The following is an 18,228-nucleotide window of genomic DNA, read 5'->3' on the forward strand; positions in this document are numbered from 1 at the left end:
TACATGCATGTTTGATATTGAGGCAGAAATGTTTGTTTGAAGACTGAAAGCCTTTAACATACTGTATTTGTGTGCGTCTTTCTAACTTGCTTAAAACTCTAGCATAGTTAATGAAAACATGGTGTACTTGTTCAATATTGTGATGTCCGTTTTGTGTCAGCCATTTTCCAGTGAAAGCTTTTCTAAATAAATGCTGTGATCATGAAACTTACTTTGCTGGTGTCTAATTGCTGGAATGAAACCATTACTAGAAATAATGAGTCAACGTGTCCTAAACAATTCTAAACCTTTATTTTTCTAACAAGAGTGAAAAGAAACAAAGGCAACATTAAAATGAAAAGTTTATACACGAACCCATGACAACTGTGTGTCTGCAATATCAATAATAATAATAATATTTGAACCCAGGAAACAAAATAAGTTGTGACAAGTGAGTTACAGTGAAGTTACCTTAATTTGTAAAGAGAACGAGGGAGGGAGAAAAGGAGGTGAAACTTAGAGGAATAAAGTATTGAGCCAAAAGGGAGGGGTCGCTTAAAAAAAATAAATTTAAAAAAAGGCATCAAGGGGAGGAAAGGGAGGAGAAAGACAAAGCCAAGAGGTACAGATATCCATTTTGGGAAAGTAGCACCAAAAACATTAATGCCTGTTTTTAACACTTCCCAAAATGTACTTTTATTCAAAATGCATGTCCCCTCAAAACAGCATCAAACACAAGAGTCAATACAACTAAAAAAATACAAGTGTAACCACGGTGCTGTTGTCCGAGATCATCAGTGAAAACCTTCCGCTGTACCTCAGCTTCAGGATCCATGGCCAAACAGAACGGCCTAAATACGCCCCATAGCTTATCCAACTTCAACGAGTGGGCTGAAGGAAAAACGGCAACTGCCGGTGCCGAGATGGGCTTCGGTTGAACTAACATTTAATACAGTTGGGAAAACGTAGCATACTGACTGACCTCAGAGACAACTCTAGACCAAAGACACTCCTATTGCGGTAAGTCCCACATCGGTCCAACACAGTCTTAATATGCTCACAGGAAAAATGAGTCCAGGGAAGGTGGAGAATAAAAGGGTTGGGTAAGACAGCGGGTCTGAGAAAATAAAATAAAAATCAAGACTGGTGAGATATGGCTGAGTTTAGGATGAGACGGTGGAGTGTAGAAGAAGAGTCATTGCTCCGTTAGTGCCTGCATGTGTGAATGAGGGAGGAGGAGGAACGTAGGGGACAGGGATGGGGATGTCCTGCATCTTTCTAGAACTTGTCTGTCTTCTGGTATTCCTCCGACTAATCCGTCTAAACAGAGATCCAGCGTTGACTGTATCACAAAATCTGTCAATGGAGAAAAGCAAAACATGTTTTATCTCAAATAAAGCTTAAGCTTTAAAACTACAACAGCTAAAAGAAAAAAAAAGGGGCAGTTACCTCTGGATTAGTCTGGACAGGTAACCGAGGGGAGGGGCTGAGGGGACAGGTTTTCTTTGACTCGGAGGCGTCCAGCGACCGCTCTCCGGCCCCGTCCCCGCTGCCTCCTCGGTGGCCCTTTCTCTTTCGTTTGGAGTCCTTGGCTCGTCCGTGGTTAGTTCGCCTCTGCTCCTCAAGCTCAATCTGAGAGAGACAGGACAAGACTATTAGAGAGGAAGCTGCAGACATCAACAAAAATGTAACAAGGCAATAAACACAGCAACCCATTTTACCGTTTCCTCCTCAAAAAACCTGCTGAAGGTTCAGTCATTCAGACTTTTATCCTTGATGCAACAGAGGAGCGTTTGTAACGAACGCTGGTAAAAAGTACAAATTCTTGCAGACTTTTACATCATCTGCAACATGAGACATTTATGGCAATGGTTTCACACTATTCCACTGATCTACAAGTGGCAGTAATGTGCCAACGAAAGCACAGAAGAAGAAGAGGACTGCTAGCAAGCAAACGTGGTTGTAAACAATGCAGGTTTTAGACCTTGAAGAAAAATCTGCTTTGCCAGGAAGGAAATGCATTCAACATGTCGGCTGTGCTTTAAAAGGATGAACTTAAGCATTTAGGTGAATAACACTGAATATAAATAGGGCCGGGCGACACAGCAAAAATACACTATCACGAATATAGGTCATTTCATATCTCAGTAACGAAGTATATCACGATGCAGCACATTTTCCTCTTAAAAAGGTCAACGTTTGTTCTCCTGACCTGAATGAGTGTGCGCAGTGTTTCTCTTTGTGGAACAGAAGCAGCTTGCAGAACTCTGTGGATGTTGAGCGTCTGGTCCAAGGACACCTCCAGCAGATCTCCTTCCAGCTGCAGCTCCTCCAGCTGGACTTTGGTGGCTGGTAGGAGCTCCACCACCTGGCCTCTGAGCAGAGGCAGCAGGGGCAGCAGTGAGCCCACGCCTGAGCGGGACGAGAGCAGAAGGGAAACGTGAGGACTGATGTCTCATGGGAGGACTGGTGTCATATGAGACGACTGCCGTCTCATGCGAGGCGCTGCGCAACTCAACTTTTGACATTTACTTTCAAATGAAAACACCCTCTTACCTGTAACATTTGACTTCTTGCCGATGCCATTTTCACATCCAGCCTGTGGGCAAACAAGCATCGTTTTAAACCGGCAGGTTGGATACAGTACGATGAGAAAGAAGCAATTCAGTGTATTTGAGTCAGTTGCACATTTTACAGTTAGTCTATATTTGGTTTAATATCATAAAGAGAGTCAGAATGAGGTGTTAACCTGAGTGCCGTTGCTTTCCTTGGTGTTCTTTTTAGGTGAATTCTCGTCCGTGAGATCGATGACTCCTTCCTCTACTTCCCCTCCCTCGGAGTCCGATAAAACGATCACCGAGCTCCCCCTTTCCACGCTTTCCTTTTTCTCGGTTTCACAATGGAGAGTCTCTTTAAGTTCTTGCAGCCGCTGGAGTGCCTGCTGCAGCTCCGGTGTCTCCAGGGCCTCCTTGGCTCGGCCCTGCCAGGTGATGGCCCTCTCTGTGAGACACTGCAGCGCTTCTCCTTCGGGCAGACGCACCGGCAGCCTCTGCAGCGCGACGAGCAGCGCCAGGATGGTCTCCAGGCGCGGGCGCCGTGACCGCTGGCACCGCGGGCACAAGAAGCGCGAGTCCCAGTCCCACCAGCAGAGGGGGTTCACCGGCGGTCCGGATGAGGGGAGCAGGGCGGGAGAGGGAACACAGCCCCCGTGGAACCAGTCCTTACACAGGTGACAGCGGAGCTGAGGCGCACGAGGCTGACCGGTGCACACGCACACCGGCTGAGGAGGGGCGGTGCAGGAGTGGTTACCGTTACCGTTCTCCTTTACAGAGTCCTCCGAGTGGCTGGATGTGTCCGTCTCCATGGCGTCCTCCCACCTCCCGTTCTCCTTGTCCTCCTTGCAACTTGCGGCGTTAAGTCCAGATTTGCACATGTTCAATTTCTGTAATCGTAGCAGTGCCTCCTTTTCCTGGTGTTCCCCTTCTTTGAATGCCATCACCTAGAGACAAGGCACACACGACAAGTTCACCTACAAAACTAGTATTTACTTTAAAAAAGCCATATACTATGTTAGAGAGATTCAAAATGAACAACAACATGTTTAATAAACTCACGATAGCGGCGGGGTCCCTCAGGTCCTGAGCAGAGAGGCCCAGAGTGTTGGTGTCAGAATCCTCTAAAGGCTCATCCAGCAGCTCCGTCTCATCTCGCCTCTCTCTCCTTTTTGCACACGGACATAACACCTGCAGGGCCACACTGCAGTTTAACGCATGCTCTTATGAAGGCTGCCTTGCTCTATACAGATAACTCTTTGCTCAATGTTGACAGAAATACTGTATTTAAAGCTAAGGTGGGTAGTGTATTCAGAAACATTTGTTGAAATTCTCTCTACATCCCGACAACAATCATTAACTTGCAGGCAATGCGTCCTGGTGCTCACCTCTAGCAGACTGTGCTGACTGCTCTTCTTCAGGAAGGTCTTGGTGGCCTTGTCCCTCCAGGAATGAGCGCTGGCTACCTGCAGTTCCAGCTGTCTCAACTCCTCCATGAAGACCGGCAAGTCTCTTCCAATAGCCACCAGGCCCTCCAGGTCATCCAGGCACGGGTAATGCTCCCCATTCTGCACCAAAGGAACAATGTTACAACATGAAGGTGCAGCACGTTTTGAAAATGTCAATGTAATTACAAATCACACCATTACAGAGGGGGTAGAATAACAAAGATTAGTTTTGCTACCTGGATCTCCTCGAGGTCCGTTACCCAGGCGCGTGCTCGAGTGAGACAGTCGTGGAGGGCGAGAATGTTGGGCAGCTTGACTGGAATTAGCTGGGCCTCGTTTACTATTGCCTCCAGAGTGGAGAGAGGATGCTTTTGCCTGGAAGAACAAAACCATGACAAAAGAAATGTTGACATCATTGCAACCGGATAAACTAGTTGCGAACGACAACCCCGTGTGACTTGTAGGTCGTACCTTTGCTCGAGGCAGATCTGAGCTTTCTCCTCCCAGCGCTCTGCGATTGTGAGCAGCTCCTGAAGCTCTGCCATGGCCGTCTCCACAGACACACTCTGGGGTACGTTGCAGCCTGCCTCCATCAGGTTTCTCAGAACATCCAACATCACCTCCTGCCTTTCCCCTCCTTCTGTGCCCAGGGTGCGCCTCACTTCTGCCAGCCAATGGCCCTGCTCCTTCAGGCCCTGGAGTAAACTGCACTCCGGCACCACAACAAGCAGCGTGGCCCCCTGCTCCAACAAAGACTGCAACTGTTCAGGTGGCGAGGAGTCCCTCCTCCAGTCCCTGTCGTTGGCCAGCAATTGAGCCCGGCTTTGGAAATCCTCCACTGTCCGCAGAACCACCTTGAAAATCAGACGGTACAGAGTTAAAGCGCAAGTGTATGAAATAAAGGGACAACAAAAATACAAGCTAGTTTACTCAGAGTGACGTCTCACCTGCACTTCCTCCAGCTGTGCGATCACACAGGGCAGGTTCTGCATCTTCTCTACCAAGGACTTCAGCTCTGCCGAAGTCATCTTACTTTCACTAAAGGACAGCAATCAGTGAGCGCATGTAACGGTAACAGTTAGAACGTCTACTCAACATTTACACTATCTTACCCGGTCTTTGAGTTACTGAGGAGCTCAGTACTGGTCCGCTGGCAGCGCTCTATGTCTTTAAGAGCAGTGTTGAGTTTCCGCAGAAGTTCGTTGTCGGGAAACTTTTTTTCCACTGCTTCCGTCTTCAGCATCTCCAGGTCGTCAATTCCTGCAAATCAATAACCGTTTGATCTTAGCGCTTTGTTTTAAGATCATAATATTATTTTCAAACAAAGTTTTAAGGGACACATTTATGTTGATTTCCCACCTATCTTGTTTCCTTCTTCCTGCTCAAGTGCCTCTTTCACTCGGTTGGCCCAGGAGTCAAAGGACTCAGAGCGAACCTTTAATCGATGCAACATGGCTAACAGCTCATCGAGGGTATATCTGTATCTGAAAGTGAAGGGAGAAGAGATCAAATTATAAAAGACAATAGCATTGTCTCTAAAAAGACTGTTGTCACTCAGTGGATAGCGGCCTCACTGAAAAACATCACACTCACAGCTACACGAGAGATAAATACCTGAGGTAGAGTTTTTCACTGGGGCAGTTGCACAGATCCTGAGTGTGATAGAGGCACACCAGTCTCTCGGGACAGTTTGAGCAGGCCAGAGCCGAGAGGAAGCACGTCGTCTTACAATTGTCACACTGTCTCTCGTCGTCGGGCAGCAGCTCAAATGCCTCCCGCTCTGCTTCAGTAATGCCCTGCAGGTTCAACACACAGATGTGATTAGACCATCAGATGTCCCGTAGTATCATTTATTCAACAAACACTCTCTAGGATCCATTTCTGTGTCTCACCCTTTCCATGAGGCCCTTTCGCAACTTCCTCTCCTCCTGAACAATAATGAACATTTCCCGGTGTGTCGCTGCAGCCAGGTTGAGGTCTAGTTTCTCTGGGCTGGTAGCCATCTTACAGGTGAGCTCTTCGTGGGAGAACACACAATACCTCGTTAGACGCCGGTAGTGCTCAATACAGGACCGGCCAGCGGGCAGCTGAGAGGGGAGAGAGAGAGAGAAGAGGGATGTTGATTACGCAGCACTGTGAACGATGTGAAATGACAACTTGAGACGGTGTAAACGGACGTACCCAGTCTGCAGTGCAGAAGTTAACGGCTTCAGCAAAGTTGTATCCCTGATTGAAGCCACTGTGGTAGGCTCTGGGGAAGGTGATGACAAACTCGCCAGCACACTGGTTGGTACGAACAACCTGCCAATCACAAAACACAGAGGTCAGCCAAAGAAAACGTTTGACCCGACCATGTTTCTGCTGAGTGCACAGTGTGTTTAGGTGAGACTGACCGGTACGCCGTGAGACATGAGGATATTTGGGTTCATGATGGTGACCAGCTGGTGTAGGAGGTCAGGTTGACACTCAAACAGCTCTGGCGTCAGCTTCTTCATCACCCCCTCAAGTCGCTCAGCTGCCACGGAGGGAACCCCGTACCACGTCTTGGGTTCACCCCTAGAGATGAAAGTTCGGCACGAGAGTAAAGAACAGAGAGGGAACGTTATAGTATTTCACTCAAATGACCGTTCCAGGCAACATATCATAATCTCTACGTTAAAAGCTGTAAGTGATAAAAACCCCAAACCCACAACAACACACACAAAGGATTCTGTACCAGTGCAGGTAGTTGATGGAGTAGCTCCAGTGATCCTCAATGTGCCAGCAGAAAGCTGAGAACACCATGCCGACATACAGCCAGGGCACCTTCATCCCAGAGATGTCTCCGTTAATGTGGCACAGGAGCGACTGCTCCAGCACCGGCATCACGTTCAAGTTCCAGCCGCTGCGGGCATATTCCTGAGCAGACAGAGGAAACAGTGAGCACTGAGAATAAGCACTGGACGAGGATTATGAAACGGTTTGGAAATACAGGTACCATCTAAACTACACCGTTACTTTTTTGAAAACATTGTAAAATCAAACTTTTTCTAAAAAGGGAAACACTGTTTTCTATTCCAGAACAGCTGATAAGAGATCGCTTAATCAACTCCGAGTATGTTAAATCTGAGTTAAGCAACATTTTGAATATATTTGTAAGTTTTAATCTGACGAGGACAAAACACAGGGGCCAGTAAATGATATCGATCATTCATCGATTATAGATTTCAAGGTTAAAATTGTCACTTTTAAATTTGAGACATCCAATTGGATCTTGACTCAACAGCATTCAGTGGCTTTACTTAAGATACTTAAACTAATGTAGCACATTTAAACACAATCACTTGTCACTCAGTGGTATAAAAAAGGACAGGCTGAGGTTTTATTATGAGCTGAGAGCGACATAATGCAGTGTATATTTGATTGTGAGGGCATAAAGTAGCAAACTTAAGCCAACAGGATTTAGATTTTGACATTCAGTAAACCTTCAACAAACATGTGGAAATCTTTTGTATCAGAGGAAATCAAACTAATTCTTCACAGAAACAACAACAACGGGCATACCTCCTCTTCCTTTGTGAGCTCCTTCTTGCCATTGTTCATCGGGAAGCCACTGCCGAACTCTTTGGAGTGGATGTCGGCTCCGTACTCAACAACCACGTCTTCCTCGATGCTACTGACTAACCTCCAGAACTCTCGCTCCACCAGCTCAGTGGGAACCATCTACACCGACAACAACACAGAGGCTAGAGATTAGTCGCGTCATCAGAGATGTGCTTCACAATGAAGAGGTGATGTCTTGTGTGGCTGCGCTTACATGAACAGGCATGTTGAAGTAATCCGCTTTGAAAGCATCGGCCATTTCCCCAAAACTCTGCAGCGTGTACTCTCGGGTGGCCTGTTCAAAGCCGAATGCTTCTGAAGGTTTCTTGCACTCCTAAAAAAAGTTAGAAAGTGAGAGAATCAAAAACAAAGATTAGCCTTGTGGGTTATAGAAGAAACCCAATAAAATACGGCATGCACAGTGATTATTACGTTAATTAAAAACATGACAACATATGTTCGTCAACAAGCTTTTCTTTTATGACTAAGACAAGGCGATGACGAGATGACAACAACGTCAGTAACTAACGATCGATCTTATTCATTGTTTTTCATCAGATAACGATAAGATAACATTTCATGTGGAATAAGTGTGACTAAAATGAAAAAAATAGTTTTGGCTCGACTAAATTTACCGAACTATTCAATATAATATGATGAAAAAAGGCATTTGGCACAAGATTAAATACAAAATAAATTAAAAAAGCTGAAAAAATTAAGAGAGAACCGAATTTAACTAAAAGTTGACTTAAACGCAACGACTTTTCGGCGACTAATACTGGACTAAAACGTTTTGCGTTCTCGTCGACTAACTAAAACAATGACTAAACTATAATTAAAACTAATAAGTATTTTCGTCTCAAGATTAAGACAAAGTCTAAAATAGCTGCCAAAATGAACGCTGATGGTGCGTTACAGTCACACAGAACATCTTTACTTACCTCTGCCACACACTTCGGGCAACGCCAGTTGCCTTTGGGCGGATCGGTGAGCGGGGGCAGCAGACAGTAGGTGTGGTAGTTATCATCGCAGCCGTCACACAGCAACAGTTTCTCGTCATCGTCTCCCCGACCACACATCCGACACACGAAAGAATCCACCTTTGAAAAAGTGACAAACTAGAATTACTACCTCGCCGTTGTATGTCTGTTAATCAGCCGGGTTGCAGTTTACATCATTTGGTCTACTCACACACTGCGGGTTGCTGAGGTTGCGTCTGAGCCTCATGGTCATTTTGGTACACGGTCCATCTGTAACATTGTCCCCCTCCTCTTTACCACCCTCTACCTGTGGTTCTTCCTTCTTCACTTCCGTCTTCACGGTGATGGTAGGAGGCGGCGGTTGGGGGCTCGATGTACCGCCGTCACTCGGCTTCTCTTGAGGCTCCGGTGGCTCCGCTTTGACCGCGGTATCACCAGGAGGCGGAGACACGCTCTCCTTGATGGTAACAGTTTGAGGCAGTTCATCTAAAAAAATAAAAGGAGTGTTTTGAATACAGGGCTCCAAGTTGGCAGCTTGATTGTATCCAAACCAAAAACAAGCTCGCCAACGCCCACAAGTTAACTTAACTGAGCCAATAAATGAGGACTTGTCTCTTTAAGTTGTTGCTTTAGTTGATTCAAAAATAATTGTTGTGATGCAGTTTAGGTTGTGGTCCCGGGACTTACCTTTCTTCCTGATGCCTTTGTACCTTGCCTGGAGTCCGAGTCCCATCATCTTCGGCCCTGCGCCATAGATCTGAAGCTTCTTCAGTTCGGGGTTCTTCTCTATGTCTTCCTCTGTAGGTTCAGGCTGTGGATCAAAGTACATTTCCGTCATGAAGGCGTAGACACATGACAACCGCTCCCAAAAGCACACAGAACCAAGCGAGGATCGAGGCCAAACGCAGAACAAACGGGTAGAGAGAGCACATGAGAGCATAGCAATGCCGTCACAAGGAGGGATTGTGCTCGGTTAGAAGTTAAGGAAAGGTTAGCAGCGATCACAGTGAAAGCTTGAACGTTAAGACCCACCACCACAACACACAATCACCAGAAGTTGCAATCATAAAGTTAAGAGTTTTTTTATTATCAAATCTTCTAAGCGTATTGTAATATTCTAAGTAAATTTAAGTATTTTGAAAAAGTTGAATATCCACCGTTTAAAGAGTTGTTTTTTTGCTTAAGTTGGACGAGTTACATTAGCTGATTCTAAGTAGCTGTAGTCTAGACATTTATTATTCAGGCACGTCATGTTTATTCCCATTTATGCATTTCTCTGCAGTGTCCTCACTTCAGACATGTAGTCTTATGCACAATTGTGTGGAAAGATGTAATCCTTAAATCGTTAGCTTATCGATCAGAGACGTTTCCTGTTCCAATCACATTTCATCATCATTTTTTTTTTACATGGTCTTGCATTTGGTCGATCTCAAAAACGGCTGACTTGGATTTCTCTTGGACAATTTAAGTGCTCTTGACTTCAGCTTCGACACCGCTGCATTCTTAGAGATCACCATCACTATTGAAGGCGTATTCTGACCTGTTCTCATCCCAAGAGGACCTTTTTTTATTTATTTTTTTACATTAAATAGACAGACCTTGTTGTTGGATGTGTGGAGACATCAGGTGAAAAAAACATTTAAAGCTCCTTTAAAATATTTCTGGGTTTCTGTTTGCAAACATCGCTAAAACACAATAATAGTTACACTTAACAGTTTATATTATTTGTCATTTTAGACTCCCTCCCCTCTATTAAATTGTTTTTGCGCTACACTTTTGGACTCTAGTTCCACTCTGCCGTATGATTGCAAACAGTAAACACGACACACGTGTATTCAGCAATGTAGACAGAAACACCGAAGGTCTTAACGTCACTTTCAATAATCAGCAGATCTAAAAAAAAGCACAAAAAAAAAGGTTCCAACTCAGAGCTTCTTATTTCAAACATGCAGTTCAGTTCTAATCTGAGAGGTTTGGCTTCTACTTGCACATAGAAATCAGTCTGTGTGCACTCAGAATGCAACCTGTATTCCCACAACAAGAAGAATAATGTATGCATGTCATGACAATTTTGTTAGCGCCGTTCGAGGCACAAAAACTGGAAACAATGCCACAAAAGAGATCATTCAAGACTTTGTTCCCCAAGAAAGATTTTGAAAGAAGCCCGTGTGTTTTGGACTTCACCACCTGTGTGCAGTTGCACCCTCTTCCATCTTGCAAATGTAACTTTGGCTGCCCATACATTCTTGTATCATTTCTGTGTAGACTATATAAGTAGGATAGGGATCAGAGGCAGTAGACAACAAATCAGATGAGCGGGGCTCGATGGTGGAGGACAATCGAACAAGTAAACCTAGAAAGACTTGGATGCTTCAGTGATTGAAGACTCCAATATCTTACTGTGTGTCCTCAGATTATGGTCCTCTGCAAGTAAAACCCAATCAAATTAAAGCTACTAGGTTGTGTGAGAACGCCTGCAGCCACATTGGTAGCTGCTACAGTGAGTAGACTGTAAGGCAGAGCCGCAGGAGGCACACAGACAGCCACAAAGTATTTCAAGCCAAGTGCAACCACAGAGACAGAGCATGGGTGAGAGAGAGAAAGAGAGAGAGTGCATCCGCCCCACAACTCTAAAAAAAAGTGTGTTTGGCTATTGAGGTGGAACTGAATGTGTGTGCAATTTAGGACATTTAACACATTAGTTTTCAACAACTTTGGCACAGGGATCCAAAACACCTTTGTCCAACATTAATTAAAAACTGTAGAAACCGGCCAGGGATATCTTTCTGTGTGTTCATTGTCTGGTCTACTTCTGGGAGATAATGGTGATTTAATAACTTGCATTCCCCGTCATTGTAATACCACAGTTTTCTATGGCTTTTACATACGGATGCAGCAGTCATGTGACCCTAATACGGGTTTGGAAGTGTGATCGCATGTTAATGAAAATGTGTCAGTGGTTAGTTAAAAAGCAACTTCAGAGCGGGTGAGGTGGTTTAGGAAAAGAGGCAGAAAGAGAGCGGGGGCGGAAGTTGAGCTCATGTGCTCGAGAGGCAGTACCGCAGAGATGAGTTGAGAACCAGTGGTGAGAGGATGGGGGGCCAGATCCTCTGGACCCTGCAAGGGGAGACAACAACAGCAACGATAAACTAAGACAGGAGGAAACAAAGGAGATGAGAGAGGAAGGGAGAGATCCTGGAAAACACAGAGCCACTAGCTGCCACTGGGACACATCATGAGAAATTAAGTGGATCTAGATGCTGGAATATTTCTTTCAAATTCAACATTAAGGATATTTTGGGATGTCGAGTAATTCTTTGGATATGATTGCATAATTTAAGGTCAGATTGGTTCAGTTTGCAGACCAATAGACCAGCAGGTTAACTGATAAAAAACGTGGATACATTTCAGCATTTTATTAATACAAGCTGAACTATTATAAAAAGCAGACTATTTGAGACCACCATGCTTCTGTTATCTCAGCCCTGACAACAACTGACGGGTGATTCAGCAGTCACATCAAAATGATTTCATCTAAATGAATAAATCATATGGCACCAAACACAAATGTTGCTGCGAAGGTGTTTGGGAATATTTTTGCTGACAAGCAGGGTCGGAAAATCAAACTAAGCAATACTACATGTAATGGATGTCATATAAAAGCCCATTACTAAGGCGTAAGTCGTTCTCCATAAACTGATTCTGCATTCATATACAGAATGTGTAGGCCGTACGGGCTTTAACAACGGGGGGGGGAGAGGGGGGGTTTGCATGTAATAAGCATGAGAAAACAGAATGATGGCCATATGATGGTTATATTAATGAAACACAACCCCCCCCCCCCCAAAAAAAAAGTTGTGTTACAATATGAGGCTGATGAAATAAACAATTGTTTGTCTGCCAGTGAGATGAAAGGGAGTGGGTGAACAAAGCAGAACAAAACAAAGCAATGGAACAGAGAGCCAAAAGAGCAGAGTTAAGCAAAGCAGCAGGGCGGGATGGAGAGGAAGCGAGCAGGGGTGCGCTCTGAGTCACATCTTCCAGACACTGCCACTGAAACCAATGCACACGGGCTCATGGATAAGCACTGAAAAAGTTAACAACATGACAGCATGGGACACTCAAGAAGATTGCCCTCCAACAAACACTGGAGTAGGTGGTTGGCTTGACTTATTGTTTGCCTGTAATGGTAAACTATTAGAAGGTAATAACGCTTTACAATGTTAGCAAACATGATAAGCGCTGCCAGCCTTCTATGTTTGCTGAATAGGAAGCATGTATCTATTGTAGACTGAGTGTTTAAAGTCCTGGAAAACAATCTGCAGATTTCACTCAATTACAACATAAAAACACACGGTAGTTTGAACATTCATTAGTGGAGCTTCAGTGTTAAAATGGAACCCAACCAATAAGCAGGCTGTGCAGCCCGCTCTCATTCCCAGGCCAAACACCGCCGCTTTGTCCCGCCCCCTCGGTGTAGCGAGGCTTAAGATATGTGGCACTCCTTAGTGCCTGAGAACTTGTTGTTACCTCGCTATACGTTTTGATGTGCTTCTGTGTGTGTGTTTGTGTGTGTGTGTCAGCCTCTCTGGTGTTTGGTAATACTGTATATATATCAGACTGTGTATAGGCACACAGAGAACAGACAGGCCTCAGCCAGATGAAGTGTGCCTTGGGCTCATTCATTCAAAATCCGGCACCTTCCCACAGGATTCTGGAGAGGTGTGGAAATGTTTATTTGTGCTTTAGGACGTAACCGACATGAAACAAGAAAATTATGTTTTATTCTTCTGATTCACGGCTTTCACGTTGCCTCTTCATTCACTCTCTATCTCGTTTGACCAAAGCTGCGCTCGCTCTCCCCTCGTTCGTCGAGTTGGAGCGACTTTTGAATGCCGTGTTCAAAAAGAGCAACCAACAATTGTGACTCGATATTACATCTTTAAATACATTCACAGGTTGATATTCACACTTTGTGCCACTACTTAAAGAAATTCCTCTTTGACAGATTAGTTGCACAATGACCCAAACCCGTGGTGTTGAAAAGCAGCTGAATAAACAACAATGTTATTTATTTCTGAATGATTTTGAGGCAGCGGTGTGCATGCGGAAATGTGATCCAAAAAGCGTATTTAAGTGACCAAAGTACAGTTCAGCATTAGGTTAGTGGTCACAGAGTTATGCAAATTTATTGAATGACAAGTCCGAATAGAAACTGTCACTCACGTCAGGCTGGCAGCGGTTTGCTCTGCGTCCGTAGCTGCTTGTTTTGGATGGTTGCACAGACTGTCGCAGGGGGATGGAGTGTGGCTTGTACTCTTTGTCCACCTCCTCACCATCATAGTGCTTTGGTTTGCAATGCTAGAAATGAAATAGAGAGAGTTTATATGAAAACACGTAAATATATATATATATAAATATATATATATAAAATGTACCGTATAAAGTCTTGATTCTGACCAAAACAATGTGTACAACACATCAAGTAGTTTTCAGGGGTATCTATTAACTCATCACTCCTGGTAACACAAAAAGGACAGACAGGAATGTGTAGAGTGTTACCGGCATGCTGGCACCAGAGTGGAACACTTCAAAGGGGTAGACGATCCTCTCGTAGTGCGAGCGCAGCAGAGAACCAATATTCTTGCCTGGAGGGTAGCCAAGCCTCTGGGCCACACGAGCCCAGCGCCGTTCCTTACAGACCATCTCAAAACCGCCTTCATCGGTCACGATCTGGAACAGAAAAGCAAGTTTAGAAAATCATATCGAAGCAACAAAAACAACATCTAGCTTCAAACGTACTTTTACAGTGCAAACAACTCATGTAATATCTACCCTTGACAGGCTGAAGAGATCAAGGATGCGCCTTTCAATATGTGGGATTTTCAAGGAGGATGCCTGGACCTCCCAAAACCTGGCGATGCGGTCCAAATAATTAAGTTTCACTCTGGTCTCCGCCTAAAATGAGATGCATAAGGGACCACCATGAGTACTATGGTTCAATTATCTATCAACAATGTACAATTTAAGGGCAAAGGAGAGAAACTTACCTCCAACTCATTAAGCCTCTGGATGCGGGGTGTGAAGCGGAATGTATCCAGCTCCACTGAAAAGGGTGGTTGCCAGTCCTATTCGGGAGCAAAGACATGCAATTAAACTTGTGCAACTTATGCTTCGATGGTGATCTCGAACATTAAAGGAGCTCACTAAAAATAACAAATGAATATGGACGTGGGAGATAAATAAATTAGGGTCCTTAGTTTGGGCTTAACCCTGGTTTTACTTTGGCTTAAAGGCTCAAGAACTTGGCCCAGCTTTAACCAGGAAGGATAACCAAGGTGGCCTACTAAAGAACTACTGAAGTTCACACTCAGCAATGAAAGGCCTTCCTCCTCATCAACTAATTCAGAAGAAACGATCATTCCTAAAAATAAACTGCACCGTCAGTTAGTAGAACAACCACATGTATGATTATGTCCACCAAGCACTAAAGATAAGCAGTGCTATGTTGTTTATTTACACACCATTTGCAGTTTTACTCCAGTAAACCTCTCTATCCTCTGCTGCATAAACATTTTGTTAAAATGTTTTAATCTGTAATGAAACTCGGCTAAGAATGTCATTACTTCCCAATTACATTTGTTACAAATGACAGCAAATCATAGTGTTGTGAGAGAAGCAATAAATGTAATTTGTGGAACATAAATGAGACTGATCATAAATATAAATCTTGTTCAGTATGTAGAAAGAAAATGACTTCCTAAACCCGTTTTATTGTTTTTATAGCTACTTCGTGTTTGAATATTCTACAAATTAAACCCTGCTGAATCACCATCTTTGATAATGCCTTTCAAACGACACAAACATCCATGGGAATGAGTCATTTGATCTCATATTAAACATGCTGCTCTTTGTTGTTGTTGATGCACATAACGTAGTTATCGTCGGGACTAAAACAGCGAGTCCACGTACCGTTTACTTAGTACTCATAAACACTTTCAACCCGGTGCATGCTACAAATGTTACACATAGAACCCAGTGAGCATGTCAATTCTTCAACATAATCCAAGCATTAGCAAATATTTACTGCTGGAGGTCGAATTTTGCAGATTCCAGACTTCTCTGCAATTGGACGAATCTTGGCAATGTAGCCCAGGGGGTCCTGAAACTCCTCCCATGACGGTTCAAACACTGGACACTCCGGAGGAGGAACAAACTCTTCTCCTTCCATTGCCCTGACACCAGGAAGACAGACAATACAAAATAAGTCAATGGACTATAATAAGCAGTTTATGCATGCAACTCTTGTTTTTCATTTGTAGATAATAGCCTAAAACCCTTAAGCCATGCATATGTTGTTTTATGATCTACATTTTCTTTATGACTTAATGAGCTCCAGATTCCCGGGGGAAATTCAGAGTGCTGTAAAAACACAGATTTGAATGAAACTGATATTTCTGATAGGTATGTTCATGGGCCAACATTTTGTCTTCAGAAGATACATTTATAGAAAGAATGTTTTTCAATAAATGTTCCCAATGAATGTAAACAGAAACACATTTTACAAAGGCAATTTAAAGTTAATATGTTATCTTAATTCAACGATGAGTACAACAGATCAGTGAATGAGAAAATAAAAAGCCTATCATATAGCTATTACACAATTGTATTTGTTTACTCGTGCTCATACTACTTCCTGGTCTAGCATAGCATTGTCAGCTTTAAATATGTGGCCACTAGTTCCTCTGCATGTTTCGCAGTGTATCATTTCCCACAAAACTTTACATGCTAGCAAATAACAAGAGACATGGTTAATCCCAGGATGAGGATTTTTTTTATCCCTGTGGTCCTTGTGAAAACCCCTCCCCCAACACCAGACACAACAAAACATATGCCATGCTAAGGGCCCGGGGTGGAAAAGGGCAAAAGTTTTAAGTACTGCTTTGATCAATCGCAGAACTGAGCAACAATCAAATTATATAAATACAGAACAGATTTACCCCCCCTCAAGTGGTTCAGTTTGCACTTGAAAAATAAACATTGCTTTGTGTAATGTGTTTCCACACGAGTCTTCCTATAATAGTCTTTTATTAAATTCTTTCCTGGGGCATTACTTGCATAAAAATCATTACTATCATCTTGATTCTGGGATTTCAGTGACATGTGTGTCATCTATCTGATTCTGCAAAGGCCTTCAGACAAACAATGGCGTGGAGGCCATGAACCCAAAAAGGTATAGAGGAGGCCATGGAGGCATCACTGCCCGCAAGTAGGCTGGGCCACATTAATTAGCACGTTCTAAAGAGACACATGACAATAAATAAACAGTCACTCAATTGCAGAAAGCCAAATGGTGACATTTAAATGTCAATGTCCATCTGATTAACAGTACTCAATAATACACATTTGTTAACTGGCAACTGTTAGCTAACTACTAAACTTACTAACTGACGTTAAGGCTAACCTTACCTTCCAGCGACAGCCGTAACAAAATAATTAAGAAAAACGAAAAATCCAATAAAATTACGTAAAATGGGTTAGCTAGGTGTCATTAATGGAGTCTATTTCTGTCTGTTGTTCAGCTATTAGAGGCAATAAACGCCACTTCCAGCTAACGTTAGCATCAAGGCCTCCACTTTTTCTCAGCCCAGTCCCATCGCCTCCCACGGCTTTAGGTAACGCTAACTAGCATAGTTAGCTAACGTTGACTAAACGGCTGTGGCAAAACTCAATGTAAACGCAGACAAGCTAACCTAGCTCACACGCTCAACCAGACTGTGCTATGAACCAGATAGGCAACGTTATTTATATACATGTAACATTATCTATGTCCACATGCAGTTATTTGTTGACCCCCTTTATACTACAACGTGTCGTTGCATTTCCGTAACTGACCCGAAGACACCTCGATGTCCCGGGGTGTGATAGGGCCGGTGGCCGTTCTCCTTCCTCTGTTGTTGTGATGACTGGTGGTTAGCTAACGTTGGCCAGCTGTGCTCGGTCCAGTTGGCTAGCTTGACGCTACTAGCAAAGTTGACCGTTTTTCCAGCCTCAGTTCTCCATATACTCCGCTCTGTCAAACACACGGGTTCAAAACATGGATGGCAGCAGTTCGTTTAATAGTAAGCGAGGGTCTAAACTTCATCAATCATGTCGTTATCAATCATTTCCCGACCAACATCATCACTCTCTTCAAGCCATCCTATCTTTCTTGATGAGACGCCATCTTAGTTTTTTTTCTCACGACCGAAGCACAACCTCAAAATCTTCACATCACGTCCCTCACGTTTACTCCCTGAAAGTAGTACCCACGTACGCCAATTCAAGTCATATAACTGCAACGGGACCGGCTGTAGAGTCGTTGCGCAAGTCAAATTGACGGTGCCACCATGCGACACTCTCACCACAAATACAAATGTAAATTAAATAATTTTAACAAAAAAAAAATGTTATATAAATTACACCATAGTATAAAAAGAAAACGTGACGCTTTTTCGTACTGTTTTGTATTTTTGCAGGCGTGTGCCCGCAGCACTGGTCGAGGTGGAGTGATATAATATATATATATATATATTTATATAATATATGTCGTTATATATTAGCATAATGTACAGGTTGCATGTTTTCTGGATTTATATAGAACTAGCTGTCAAAATCAAGTAAAAATCGCAATTTTCTCTCTATGAA

The 18,228-nt window shown here is 43.6% G+C and overlaps 1 protein-coding gene across 2 annotated transcripts; it reads right to left on the reverse strand.

Annotated features, from left to right (window-relative positions):
* Positions 1-269: 269 nt before the first annotated feature.
* On the reverse strand, positions 270-17,760 carry kdm5c (lysine demethylase 5C). 2 transcript variants are annotated; one of them, XM_079171687.1, is made up of 29 exons: positions 17,437-17,760; positions 15,629-15,776; positions 14,592-14,669; positions 14,377-14,499; positions 14,104-14,274; positions 13,768-13,902; positions 11,602-11,658; positions 9,229-9,352; positions 8,753-9,027; positions 8,503-8,661; positions 7,776-7,895; positions 7,523-7,681; positions 6,696-6,877; positions 6,373-6,535; positions 6,161-6,280; positions 5,872-6,066; positions 5,594-5,775; positions 5,339-5,463; positions 5,092-5,239; positions 4,927-5,017; positions 4,451-4,833; positions 4,216-4,354; positions 3,920-4,099; positions 3,594-3,722; positions 2,729-3,478; positions 2,536-2,578; positions 2,192-2,391; positions 1,429-1,611; positions 270-1,335 (listed from the first exon to the last, which is right to left on the reverse strand). In XM_079171687.1, exons 2-29 carry the CDS (start codon positions 15,770-15,772, stop codon positions 1,327-1,329), a joined length of 4,767 nt encoding a protein of 1,588 aa, XP_079027813.1. In that variant the 5' UTR covers positions 15,773-15,776; positions 17,437-17,760; the 3' UTR covers positions 270-1,326. The 2 variants fall into 2 exon arrangements, with proteins under 2 accessions (XP_079027813.1, XP_079027814.1); XM_079171688.1 differs by lacking the exon at positions 11,602-11,658.
* Positions 17,761-18,228: the final 468 nt, after the last annotated feature.

This window comes from Pholis gunnellus, assembly GCF_910591455.1.
Source record: "Pholis gunnellus genome assembly, chromosome: 2".
Taxonomy (NCBI): Eukaryota; Metazoa; Chordata; class Actinopteri; order Perciformes; family Pholidae; genus Pholis; species Pholis gunnellus.